Here is a 13,958-nt window from a genome sequence, read left to right as displayed (position 1 = left end):
CTCGACGAGTTGTTCATACGAGTCGGCGAGTCAGATGAAGGTTCATTGATGTTCGTAAAGAAGGGGAACTCGTCGAGTCGTTGCCAAACTCGACGAGTCGAGTCGTGGATAAGGACGAGTAAAGGGAAGGGACTCGACGAGTTTACGACCCAACTCGGCGAGTCGGGTCAACTGGAAGTTGACTTTGACTTGGACTTGGTTGGGGGTAAAATAATCATTTTACCCTAAGAGTAGATATCAGATTCTGACTGAGTGTTTTGTGGGGATTGTAGCCGGAGGATTTCCGGAGAAGTGGCAGGCAGGGGTTTCCCGCACAGATTATCAGCAGCTACTCGTACGAGGTGAGTTACCTTCCAGTAGGGGTGGGTCTAAGGCCACAATGCCGGCCCACCAAAGAGGGGTATTTAGAAGATGATTGTCTTTGTCATAATTATCTTGGTCTGGTTACGTGCTTTGGTCATGAGTTTTATCTGTATGATATGTTACGTGTATAATAGGGATTAGTTTCCCTGAAAGATACCGGTTGAAAGATACCGATGACAGTTACCGGTTGAAAGATACCGATGACAGTTACCGGTTGAAAGATACCGACGATGATTACCGATTGAAAGATACCGACGATGATTACCGGTTGAAAGATACTGACGATGATTACCGATTGAAAGATACCGATGATGTTGTATGGTATGTGGTATGATGGGGGAACTCACTAAGCTTTGTGCTTACAGTTTTAGTTTTGGTTTCAGGTACCTCTTCGTCTAAGGGGAAGGAGCCGGCAGTGTAACAGTGCATCACACACACATGATTTCCGCATGGAGTTTTCTGGGGTTGTACTCTGATATGTTATTATTTTATGACTTGGGTTTTCAGACATGATGCATTGTTTTATGAGATGATGTGTTTTCATAATATTTTCTTATGAATGTTTTTATGAGTCAGTTAATTAAAAAGAAATTTTTGGACTTGAAAATTGGGATGTTACACATCACCTCTCTCTTCCCTTCTCTTTTTCTTCTTCGGCCGAGAGCACAAGGAAACACACACACTCACAACATCAAACTTCTTCCAAACTCTCTCAAGTATTCTCCTCCTTCCCACTCCAAAATCTCGAAATTTTGCTTGTGCACCAAGAGGATTTCAAGAGAATATCATCACTTCTTGGTAAGTTATACATATCCAAGGATTATATAACTCTTTTCTCATGATTAGATCCCTTCTCTTAAACATTTTTGGTAATCATACTCCTAGAATCACCTCACGTTCGAGATCCACATCAAGGTGTTGCTAGGACCAAAAGTCTTCTTCTTATCTTCTTCAAAAACCGAAACAACTAAGCAAGGTGAGTTCATACCCCTCTATTTTCGGTTTTCACATGTTTTATGGGGGAGAATACAAGTAAAATGTATAGATCTATGTGTATTTGTATGTTATGTGTGATTTCTTGTGTTTATGTGGTAAATATGTGCCAAAAATGAAAGATATTTCGAGATCTATAGTTCAAGAAGGAAAAATATGTGATCTAGGATGTATTACACTTAACAAGTTAAGAAAAACTACCATATAATGTTTATAATAAGCATGTTACAACATAAAACTCATTATTGGACTATTTTTATCAAATAAACAAAAGTTGGGAAAAAAGTTGTTATTTACGGTTTTTACAAGGCTCAAAAGGTCAAAACAGTTTAAATATAAGTTTTTATGAACATTATGCTTTTCAAAGGACTAAAAATGTAAATTGTAGCTTATTGGGCTAAAATTTTGGGCTTTTCGACCCATAGGCCCAAATTTGCGAAAAATATGGTTTTAAGGGGCTGAAATGGTGAATCTCTCAAAATAGTGGGTAGAAAAGTGAATAAATCTATTTCAGGGGTTAAAATGACCTTATTTGCCAAAAAGGATTAAAAATGTAAAGTTTTTGAATTTTGGGTAAAAAGTGTAAAAATTGCGAAAAGTGTGGATTTAAATACAAATCTTTTAACTAAGGGGCTGAAACTGTCCAAAAATAAAACTTTGGGCTTAAAACATTATTTAATTAAGTATTTAGGCCAAAAATGTCAAGAAAAAGAGTTCAAGGACCTAATATGTCATTTTTCATAAAAAGGGCTAAATAGCGCCAACTTTACCAAAATAAGGGCTGAATAGGTCAAACTAATATTTTTGGTCAATTATGCTAATAATAAAATAATTGGGTCAAAATACACAAAACTTTATAACTTATGGGTTTTAAATAGAAAAAAAATAACTATTTTTATAAATCTATGAATCGTTATAAAACAAATTCATGATTTTTACGACATATCGATTAAACAACTTCGCAACCAAATACTACACAAAACAAGTAAACATTCTAATGGTTGGTCTTGAGAGATTTTAATCATGCTTATTGGGCCTTCGTGACCCATTAACATGACTTTTGGGCCCAACATAAATAATACATGTTATTGGGCCTCCTGTGACCCAATTACATGCTTAAGGGACCCTCAATGGTTTTTTACATGCTATTGGGCCTCAGTGGCCCATTAGCATTACTAGTAAGGTCCAAATAAATCATATGCGAAATGGGCCAACGCGCCTTTCGTATACTCGACAGCCTTAAATAACATACGAAATTAGTATGGCCTAGTAGTCCTCTTCTCCTCGTATGTTAGGCTTACCTTCACTTCAAGTAAACTGAAATCAGGTCATTAAACAAGGTTAATAAAATTCATGTGGATTAAGTGAGTAATAACGGGTGACACCAATAAGTGTCAGTCGTAGTCTGTAGTTGTAATCAAAGTCTCCTGGAGGGAGAGCGATAGTTTGTGTATAGATCTATACGGGGGTGACTCCCCCACACCTAAGATGTTCGCTACAGTTAGACTCGGCCAGTCTAGGGTGACAAAATCTTAAGATCAATCCCGGTGTTCATTAGAATGCCAAGACAGACGAACTAGTCATTATCATGCATGGTTATAACGACTCACATAGAAATCCGATATCATTTAAGTAATCAGGGGAAATCATATTCATTCGCTGTGACGATACAATAATACAAAACCATCATAACTTTTTTATCGGAAAACATTGGGTTTTCCGGGGAAACCAATATTATTCACTTGTACTTTCAAAAACTAATGCAAAACTACTCATTTATACACGTTTTGAAATCATTCACGTATATACTTACAGGATCATCACAACATTTTCATGAAAAGTCTTATTACAGAAAATATCGGATTTTCTGGGTTTTACGAACGACATAAACTATTTTACATCAAACACATTTATGAACTCACCAACATTATATATGTTGACCGTTTTCAAAATAACTTGTATTCTCAGGTAATCGTTAGAACAAGGAAGCATCCAGTGTGTTGAAAGTTTCTTTTGTAGTTGCTAATCACCAAACACTTTATATTTTGGGATCATGTAATGTAAACAATGTACTTGATGTAAACATTGTCAGTTGTACTATGTAATGTTTGGTGATGAATGTGTTATGTTTCATGTATATTCATTGTGATGATATTTCAATTTAAGTCACGCGAGCCCTCGGACGTTTCCGCCGTCTGGTTCGGGGGTGTGACAGAATTACCTCATTTTTTCTAGCATGTAATTTGATGTTTGTAGTTTATTTTAGACTATAAAAATACATATTTTGGTTAGATACTGAATCAGTTATAGACCCCAGAAGACAACATATCAATGTTGCGTATTTTATGTTTCAACATTTTTTTTGGAATCTTTCTCGCTTTTAAGATGCGCATAACTCACTCATATGAAGTCATAATTACTTGATTCTTTTTTCATCATGTAATTTAGTGTTTGTACTTCAATTTGGAATGTAAAATGTCTTAATATGGTTAAATATTAAATTATTTACAAGCTCCGGAAGATAGCATATCATCTATAATATTTCAACCGGTTCTAGTTTGAAAAATAACCGAAAAACTGGGACCGGAACCGGAACCGGCGCTAGAACCGGCGGTCCGGTTCCCAGTTCTTATAATATAGGAAAACCGGTTCCGGTTCCTAACCGGTCCGGTTCTAATGCTCATCCCTAAACAAAACTAGACATCAATCAAATCCTCTATTATAATAAAACAGTACAATTATGCCACGTGACAGTTGCTAAGCCCCTCCCAAGCTACTTTTCCCGCTCAAAGTTTCCAAGTGAAGTTCCGATAATGCCCTTTGTGCCTCTTAGTACCCAATCAGCCTTCATTCTCGCTCTTCATTGGAAACAATTAAGAGTTTCCAACTTCTGTGTAATAAGTCAGCACCCAAATCACGGAGATTGTTGAAGAATCATTTCTACTCCTTGCATGATTTCTCATATAAAATCCCAAGAAACTAGGAAATTACAGAATATCAGGAACTGTTTCCTTCTAAAATCACAGCAACTCATCAAACTAATCTTATACAAAATTGAAGGTGTAGTTTTTTTTTTTCACAGATCCTTTCTACATCGCTCCACCGCCTTCTACCACCTTCGTCATCTCCAATTGTTGTATTGATATAGGTTTCTCTCTATGTGTTTAAATCTCAGTCTATTACAAGTGGAGATTCGTATTACACTTATAATTTCAGTTGTTTACTCAAAATTTTGTGTTCTCTTGCCTTGCTTCAACCACAGGGAAATGAAGATCAGGTTTCATTTTGTAGTTTATGCAATTTTTTGAACATTCTCCAAACTTTTCTCCATTTTCCTTTTGTATGTGGGTTTTGATGCACCGAAAGAAATGCATAGAAATGTTTTTTCCATTGGACCTATCTTGCACACCATAAGAAGCCTCTACGATTGTTCTCAAAATGGTTTAAGGAATTTACAGATTTCAAATTTGAATCTTTAAAGCTTATCAAAATTCAACACTTATCAACGATTTTTAATCATGATTTTTGTATCTCGGCTCCTATCTCTCGGTTCTTAATCGCCTTAGATGGTTTGAATTAAGGTGGTTATTATGGAATTCAATTTTGAAATGTTGAATACCCTTATCTCTCCCTGTCGTTATTTCCTTCGATCCGTGATTTAATGGTAGTGAGGCTAATGTTACCCGCTCTGGTCTCCAGTCCCACAATCTCTACTCACCTCTTCATCTATCTATTAAAAGTAGATCGTGTTTGTCTTCTTGGGTTTGAAATTTTTATGTGAAGATGTATTTTTTGTGTAGATACTTTGGACAACGTCGTAATGTGGAAGTAGTTAATGGGTTTGACGTATTCTCCTGTCTCTTCGGATCTTCTTCTGCAACATTGATTCTCAACAACCGTTTTCTACACATGTAGATTAGTAATATTGTAGTTGGCTTTGATTTTATTATTTTCTTAGATCAATGCGGATAAATGTTCTCTTTTTTTGTTATCTTTTCAGGATTTTATGTTTTAGTTGTGGGCGAAGAAGTGAAGTTCAAAATAATATTGATGCCCGTTACATGGAGAAATTGATGTTCAAGGTAAGTTCTCTCTAAATCTAAATATTAATGCATATTACGTGTTCGATGATATATCTCTTATAGTTGCACCATGTTTTTCTTTTACTTTGTTCTTTGCTATCTTGATCATTGTTGTTCATTTATTGAATTATTTTGTTAGTATTGTATAGGAGGTCCCATATATGACAGACACAGAGTCTTTAGAGGAGAAAAAGACATGAGTGAAGGGTTTAGGAAGGAAGAAAACCAATGAAAAAGAGCATTTTGTTTGGAAGGGTGATATTATGGTGCCTTGTGGTAGTTTGGTTGAATATGAGCATAAAGAAAGTCCTCGTGAATTCAATGAGTAGGTTGTTTATGATCCTAAACATGTAACTATTGTTAGTTTTAAGAGTATATGTACTTTTTAAATCAAGGGTAAAATGGTCATTTGTTGATCATTTGTTCTTTTTGAGTTTGCTGGTTATTATAAGGGTTTTGGTTGGCTTGAAGTTTGAAGAACAAAATGTATTGTATGAAGAAGTTGATCCACCTGATGCTGATGCTCACATTCCTTGACGTGGATAAAAGTTATTTTGTCTTTTCTAGAAGGATAAGAATTTATAGTCTAGGGGATAAGGGTAGTATGGTCTATCTCGATGTAAAAATAATTGATGTCATTTGTAATATGTTTTGGGCATCATATAAGCCTTATATAAGCCTTTGTAGACCAGTTAATAATCGTTGGCTAAACTATGGCCCTATGTATCTATTCTTGATTTTTTTGAATCAATTGTTAGTTAAAAAAAAAAACCTCCAATTGTTATTTTTAATTTGTTTTGGCTGCAGGATATATGGATTTATAAGATACACCAAGAGCAGTCAATGGATGAGGTTTCTTTGCTAATTAATGTTCTTCATCTCTTCTACCATAAGTTAAAGAGAAATTTATAATCCTAATCATCAAGTTCTTCCGAATAAACCTCATTCATATTGTTACTAATAAAAATGATTATTTGGTTGAAGTAAGATACCATTCATGAAATGCTCCTGTATGATTTGATTACTTTTTTACATTGTGGTAATATTTATATACTTTTTTGCCATTTCTAATAAAGCACTTAAATAACAATTGTCAAATATAAAACGGGTGAATCCAAATTTTATTTTAAAGTTTACAACTATTTAAATACCTTTTTGTCATTACAAATAAAGCATTTGGATAACAATTGTGAATCATATGCTTTTTATGGAGTTTGATATATACACTAATACAAAAACATTAGAGAAAGTTTTAACCCGTCAGCTTACCCACTTAAAGGATAGGAAATTCATATATTTCCACCATCTAAAAAGTTTGATTTTGTGGGTTTTTTCAAAATATCGATTCGGATTTTTGTTATATGAAGTACAATGTAATTTGAAATTTTTTCAAGACTTATGAAGTTTATTTATTAAAAGTACTTCGCAACAAATTCTTCGTTGTTATTTATATAACATATTTGAGCTTGATGAGTTGTTTCATTAAGGATGAAACATTATTTTTTTATGTGACTGTGTGTATGTTACTATATCTGTATGTAACTCTATTTTAATAGCATCCTATTATGTATGTCGATGTTTGTAAGTTAATAAATTTTTATAAATCTTTAATTTTTCATTACCATTTTTAATTATAATATAATTTTTCTTTCTTATTTTTCTTTTTTACCGGGAGATTCCATAGGTTGTAACCTAGTTAACCTATCAAATACACTCAATATTCATGATGTGACTTATCCTTTATAAATGTAAACATTGACTAATGTTAGAGAAGAAAATAAAGTAGCATTAAGTTTTAGGTGATTCCTTTGAAACGGGTGGCTGCACCTGTGGCCGCGCGTTGCACATTTAAGCCCCAAAATTGATGCATCGCGTCCGTTGCCTCCACCAGCCATCAATTACTTGCCGTGCACCCACCCACCTCCCCTTCTCATCCTCTTTGCCCAACACAATTCCCACATGATTTTAATAAATTCCAAGTTTGCAAAAACGTGGCTAGAAAATTCACACCGTACAATCTACCAAACACACTTTACAACTGCCCAATGCACCCTACCCATGTAGTGTTTGGCAAAACTATACTTTATTAAAATTTCACGTTAAATTGTTTATAATTCATATTATATTTTTTAGAAATCATCCTTGGCGAATCCAAATAAACCCTAATATATTTTCTTTTTGCAAGGTAAATGGTTTCATGTTACAATTTTGAGCTTACTGTTTTTAATAAATCATTTTGGGAAATATATATGATATTTGATTACCAAAATGATTAGTATTTTCATCAAGTTTATCCGTTTGATTCGATTACCAAAGAAAATATAGTGTTTTCGTTTTACAAAACATGATATTTGATTTAGGATGTAATTTAATTGATTTTGTTTGGTTAGTAGTAATAAAAACTAAAAGTCCATATTTTGCCACTAGACTATTCTGTAAGTATTATATTCCAAAATTATAAACTCAACAAAACAATATGATGAACAATTTATGGTGGTATATATAAATATAAAGTTATAAACTACTCCATTATCAAATACTTAAAATTTTTTAAGATAAAAAACTAAAACCAAGATTTGTTGATGTATTCGTTGTCTCTATGTTGAGCGATAAGTAACAGATAAAATTACATTTATAACTTACTGTTTATGGCTAAGTACCAAACGACTTTTATAAACTATATAAATAATGGCCATTCAATTTTTCCTTTTCGTTAATGGCATTTTGGATAATTAAAAAGCAAAGCAGGGGTAGTTTTGGTATAATGCCAACTTTTGTTACAGTCCATCTTCTTCATTAGCAAGCAGCACTCCTATTTCTCTCATTCCCCTCCCCCTCTCTTTCTCTCTCCCTTTCTATCACCATTCTTAAAACCAATAGCAGCTTATACTGATAAATATAGATACATACACTGATATACACTCACATATAAAGAGATGTGGAGGTGCGTGTCACGTGGTCTTCGTATTCCTTCCCGGAGATCCACCTCCGGCGGCTTTCTCTCACAACGATTCTTCGCTTCTGAATCGGTACTCTCTTATGAATCGTTGTATGTTTTATTGCGTTTTTGAATCAGTCGAAAGTTAGGTTTTTTATGTGGAACTGAAATGGATCTACGAGATAGGCGTATTCACATCATGCAATTATCTTTTCGATTTTTGAATTGATTTATGTATTGCAGCGTCTTCTGATTCTGATCGGTTGTAAGTCATTTAGTTTTTTGTTTTGTTGTTGATAGATTGTTGATTTTATATAATTTGATTAGCACTTTTTTAAGATTTAGCTTGTGACATGTGTGTCTGTGTGTTTTCTTTTTTCTAATTGTGTTTTTGGATGTGGTAAAACAGAGTGTCGGATCATCATATACGATAGTTGATCATACATACGACGCCGTTGTGGTTGGAGCAGGAGGTGCTGGCCTTCGAGCAGCGATAGGGCTTTCTGAGCATGGATTTAATACTGCTTGTATTACAAAGCTGTTTCCAACACGTTCTCACACTGTTGCCGCTCAGGTTTGTTGTCTGTTCTAACGATTTGGTTCTATTTTGTGCTGGTATCTTTCTTTACGTTTTGATGATTGATCTAAAAAGGTTTGCAACTTTACTGAATGGAGCTGATTCACATTCTAGGGTTTCATATCATTCTAAAAACCTCCTTTAACAATTGACTATATTTTATTTAGTCTTAGGTATTAGAAGCAAAAAAGTTGGGACTTATGTTTCCAATACTTCTTTTCACGTTACAGTTTTAATGATATTAGCACTTTTTGCTTTTGACCAAAGAGTAGTTTACATCTAAGCGTATCTTGCCTTTCCAATTTTTTCTTGATTATACTTAACTACAAACACTGAAACACAACACTCTGACAAGTGATCATTTCAATTCAAAATGCCTTTCCAATTTTTTCATGATTATACTTAAGACTGTTTTGTCATTAAGACAATTCTTATAAGACGTGCAGGGTGGTATAAATGCTGCATTAGGAAACATGACTGTGGATGACTGGAGGTGGCACATGTATGACACAGTTAAGGGAAGCGATTGGCTAGGTACTTCATTTCCTTCTTACTTCTTTTATATCTGTTCTATCATATAAAAAAACAATATTTCAAGAGCTATTTTGTTTCTAAATCATAACAAAGGTTGTACATTTCTATAGGTGATCAAGATGCTATCCAATATATGTGTAGAGAAGCACCCAAAGCAGTTATTGAACTTGAAAACTATGGTTTACCATTTTCTCGAACTGAAGAGGGAAAGATATACCAACGTGCATTTGGTGGTCAAAGTCTTGACTTTGGCAATGGTTGATAACTTGATATTATCTTTCTCTACTTATTCCAACTTATAAAATAAAATAAAAATCTTATTTCAAATTCTTCATGTTTATTTCATAGGTGGACAAGCTTATCGTTGTGCTTGTGCTGCTGATAGAACTGGTCATGCTTTGTTGCATACATTATATGGTCAAGCAATGAAACATAACACACAGTTCTTCGTGGAGTATTTTGCTTTGGATTTAATCATGGGTAGTGATGGTATGTTACCTTTGCTTTTTCCCATGAATTAATGCTCTTTATATATGTCAAAAAAGTGATTTCATTCATATTGTTTATAACTTTATATAATTGATTTCTTTCAGGTAGCTGCCAAGGTGTCATTGCACTGAACATGGAGGATGGGACACTACATAGATTCCGTTCTTCTTCAACAATCTTAGCAACTGGGGTGATTATTTGTTAATGGAGATTAATTTGGTGTGTCTATGTGGAAAATCTACTAATTATTTAATCCCATTTTATTTTGTTTTTCAGGGTTATGGTAGAGCATATTTCTCAGCAACCTCTGCTCATACATGCACAGGAGATGGGAATGCTATGGTTGCACGTGCAGGCCTTCCTCTTGAGGTATTAATATTATAACAAAACTTTATTTCATCATTTTTCATATTGATTTATCCATGGATGTGAATTGTCATTTGGTTGTGATTAATTGTTTCAGGATCTTGAGTTTGTGCAATTTCATCCCACTGGTATCTATGGTGCTGGGTGCCTTATTACTGAAGGTTAGTGTATATTTCTTTTTGTTCAACTGAAAAGACTGTTATAACCAGGGTCATCTCAATGTAGGATCTCGTGGTGAAGGGGGTATTTTAAGGAATAGTGAAGGTGAGAGATTTATGGAACGTTATGCTCCAACTGCAAAGGATCTTGCATCAAGGGATGTTGTTTCAAGATCCATGACCATGGAAATTAGAGAAGGTCGTGGTGTAGGTATGTTTTATGTTTCTTCACCAATTAAATCTCAAATCAAGGAATGTTTTTTCAAGATCTAAACCCTAATTAATTATATTTGCTTAATGTTAATTTTCTTCAAATAGGACCAATGAAGGATCACATTTATCTTCACTTGAATCACCTACCACCAGAGGTTCTCAAGGAGAGACTCCCTGGTATATCTGAAACTGCTGCCATTTTTGCTGGTGTTGATGTTACAAAGGAGCCAATTCCAGTTTTGCCAACTGTCCATTACAACATGGGTGGAATCCCAACTAATTACCATGGCGAGGTATATATAATTAATTATATACTATCATTTCAAATTTTCAACCATTTTTTTTTTATTATTCATTATTTTCTTTTTTACAGGTTGTAAACAAAAAAGGTGATAATCCCGATGCCATTGTTCCTGGACTTATGGCTGCTGGAGAAGCAGCATGTGCTTCTGTTCATGGTGCTAATCGTCTTGGAGCAAATTCTCTTCTTGATATTGTTGTTTTTGGTAGAGCTTGTGCTAATAGAGTTGCAGAAATCCATAAGCCAGGTGAAGTTATTTTATCTAAGTTTTACATGTATTAGTAATAGAAAAGATGCATATCATATGGACTCAAGTTTCTCTGCTATATACAGGTGAAAAACAAGCACCATTGTCAAAGGATGCTGGAGAGAAGACGATTGCATGGTTAGACAAAATCAGGAATTCAAACGGTTCACTTCATACCTCTCAGATCCGATTGAACATGCAGCGAATTATGCAGAATAATGCTGCTGTCTTTCGCACACAAGAGACATTAGAAGAAGGTTTGTTTGTGTTTGTGTTTGTGTGTGTGAGTGTGTCTATATATAGATACATTATATACATATATATTTTTCCTTGTTACCATATTGACTGACCATATGAGTGTTGTAATTTGTTATACAGGTTGCGATCTGATTGACAAAGCATGGAAGAGTTATCATGATGTCAAATTGAAAGATAGAAGCTTGATATGGTAAATTCGATTGGACTTTTAAGATTTAGTATTTTTTTTTTAATTTTATTATGGTCAGATGTATTTATGTGAAGACATATATTTTAGGAACTCGGACTTGCTAGAGACAATAGAGTTGGAGAACCTTTTGATTAATGCATGCATCACCATGCATTCAGCTGAAGCCAGGAAAGAGAGTAGAGGAGCTCATGCTCGTGAAGATTTCACGGTTTGCTCACATTCATATCTCCTTTTTAATTAATTTCCTTCTTTTCTTCACCTTTTCTCATAAATGTTCGAATTGATGCTTTTTCAGAAAAGAGATGATGAGAAATGGATGAAACACACACTCGGGTAAATATCTCTCTATTTCTCTCTTAAATTCAAGAGATAACATCTTACTTTTTTTCATGACATTATATGATGATCTTAAAATATGTGCAGATACTGGGAGAATGAGAAGGTGCGACTAGACTACAGGCCGGTTCACATGAACACTCTTGATGATGACGTGCAGACTTTCCCACCAAAGGCTCGCGTGTATTAATAAAATCCTCTCACATGGATTGAATTTGCTGGTTATCATTATCAAGAATTATTTTATTATGCAAAATTTTGATAATAAATTGTTGTTGCATTCGTTGTTTGATGCAAAACCCTAAAAACCTGCACATAAGTTGTCTTTGGTAGATTGTGTTTGTAACTTTGTTTTTTAGAATTAGAGCGTAATGATTTATGCTTACTGCTTTGACTTGACATGGATAAAGCCAAAGTGTGTCTCAGTTGACAATAAGATTGTAGTTTATAAAAAGATATCTCATATGCGTGTATGAAAATGGTTATATATGGTAATAATTACATCTTATAATTGTGTTGAAACAAAGTATTTGCACCATTAGTATGTGAATGTCATGCAAAACTCAAGTTTATAACAAGAGAAAAGAAGTTGCCATTGTTGCTTGATCATTGTTCTTGGGTATTGCTACGAAAAAGGATCTTTGGTTTGGGATCTCGATTGATCGAAGGAGAAAGCAAAAGAATTGACTACAAAGAGGAGTAACTGATTCTTCTCTTGCTAGTTTAATTTATGGTTGTAAGAAATCACTAGATATGTGATCATGATGGATTTGATGTTACACAAAAATACACCATAATCCAACAGTAGTGTCCAAAGATTTGTGGATATGACATGGATTTAAATTCCTAAACTATAATCCTTCAAATCCAAATATGCCTTCAAAACAACAACAAATGTAGTCACATCCCACACAACACTATCTCTTCATATAGACATGAAAACTTCTAAGGGATTTCCAACAACTTCAATTATGTAAGTACCCTGAAAAATGCATTAAAACAAACATCTCCTGATCAATACTCAATAACTCACTTCCAACATACCCAAAAACCATAGTGTTCCAAGAACATAGTCACTTTGAGGCATTCTATCGAATACTTTATGGGCATGCTCCATGTTCGAACAATTTATTTGCATCTAGATTAAACAATTCGTAATGAAAACAGTGGGTTCGATTCTTTTTCATGATAAGAGCCTTTTGATGTGAACATTGTTGGTATATGTTGGAGAATGTTCATTTTACTGAAGTGGTCAAGGATTTGGCAATCGTATGCATCTGGGTAGAGTATTGTTTGGGAAAAAACAGGACAACGACACTTGGAAAGCAGAAGTGAGAGATGTCTGACATGAACATCTGAACCCAGATTGTCCATGGTGAAAATGGACCACCGAAAAGATCGCGGGTTTCCACATTTGCAGAGCATCTGTGCACTTATCAAACTCCTCTGATGTTTTCTCTAAAACATGGATGATTTTGATGGAATTTTGAAGTTATGCAAGATGTTCAGTAGCAGCCGGTGGAAGAAGTGGAGGTCGCCCAGGTGGCAGAGTTTGCTAGTGGAAGTGGGAGAACTGATGGGGTGGAAGAAATAAGAACGGTGGGGTGAGGTGGGGTTGTATGGTAGACTATATTCTATTTAGACAAAACTACAAATATGGTCTATTGTCGTTGTGGTATGAAAAAATCATTGGTGTAGATCAAAAAGTTTTCGATTTGCATGAAAGGTTTAAAATAAAAAATTTATTGTGGTTTTAGTCCATTTTTTTCTGATAAACTTGAAATAACGATTTTACCCTTTTCATTTATTTTTTGTATTCTTTTTCATATTATTGTAAACCCTTTATTAAAACAAAAATAAAAAATAAAACAATTGTGCCTATCATCCCAGTGACGAATCTAGAACCAAAAACC

At 34.3% G+C, this 13,958-nt stretch overlaps 1 protein-coding gene across 1 annotated transcript; it reads left to right on the top strand.

Annotated features, from left to right (window-relative positions):
- Window positions 1–8,246: 8,246 nt before the first annotated feature.
- On the top strand, window positions 8,247–12,571 carry LOC145108964 (succinate dehydrogenase [ubiquinone] flavoprotein subunit 1, mitochondrial). Its single transcript, XM_079046057.1, has 16 exons — window positions 8,247–8,467; window positions 8,786–8,950; window positions 9,400–9,487; window positions 9,598–9,744; window positions 9,836–9,976; window positions 10,081–10,166; window positions 10,253–10,345; window positions 10,440–10,503; window positions 10,568–10,711; window positions 10,819–11,006; window positions 11,087–11,261; window positions 11,348–11,518; window positions 11,640–11,709; window positions 11,797–11,917; window positions 12,005–12,042; window positions 12,133–12,571. Exons 1-16 carry the CDS (start codon window positions 8,375–8,377, stop codon window positions 12,233–12,235), a joined length of 1,887 nt encoding a protein of 628 aa, XP_078902183.1. The 5' UTR covers window positions 8,247–8,374; the 3' UTR covers window positions 12,236–12,571.
- The last annotated feature ends 1,387 nt before the right edge of the window (window positions 12,572–13,958 follow it).

The sequence above is a fragment of the Lactuca virosa genome, chromosome 4 (assembly GCF_052849685.1).
Source record: "Lactuca virosa cultivar CGN04683 chromosome 4, Lactuca_virosa_CGN04683_v6, whole genome shotgun sequence".
Taxonomy (NCBI): Eukaryota; Viridiplantae; Streptophyta; class Magnoliopsida; order Asterales; family Asteraceae; genus Lactuca; species Lactuca virosa.
Note: the sequence above shows the minus strand (reverse complement) of the source record. Positions and strands in the feature narration are given on the sequence as shown.

What these genes read in the sequence shown, in the direction of transcription:
- LOC145108964 (XM_079046057.1), top strand. Translation starts at nt 8,375, where the DNA reads ATGTGGAGGTGCGTGTCACGTGGTCTTCGTATTCCTTCCCGGAGATCC. An exon ending in TAAGGGAAGCGATTGGCTAG is followed by an intron (nt 9,488 to 9,597) that starts GTACTTCATTTC and finishes ACATTTCTATAG; the next exon opens with GTGATCAAGATGCTATCCAA. An exon ending in CAACAATCTTAGCAACTGGG is followed by an intron (nt 10,167 to 10,252) that starts GTGATTATTTGT and finishes TTTGTTTTTCAG; the next exon opens with GGTTATGGTAGAGCATATTT.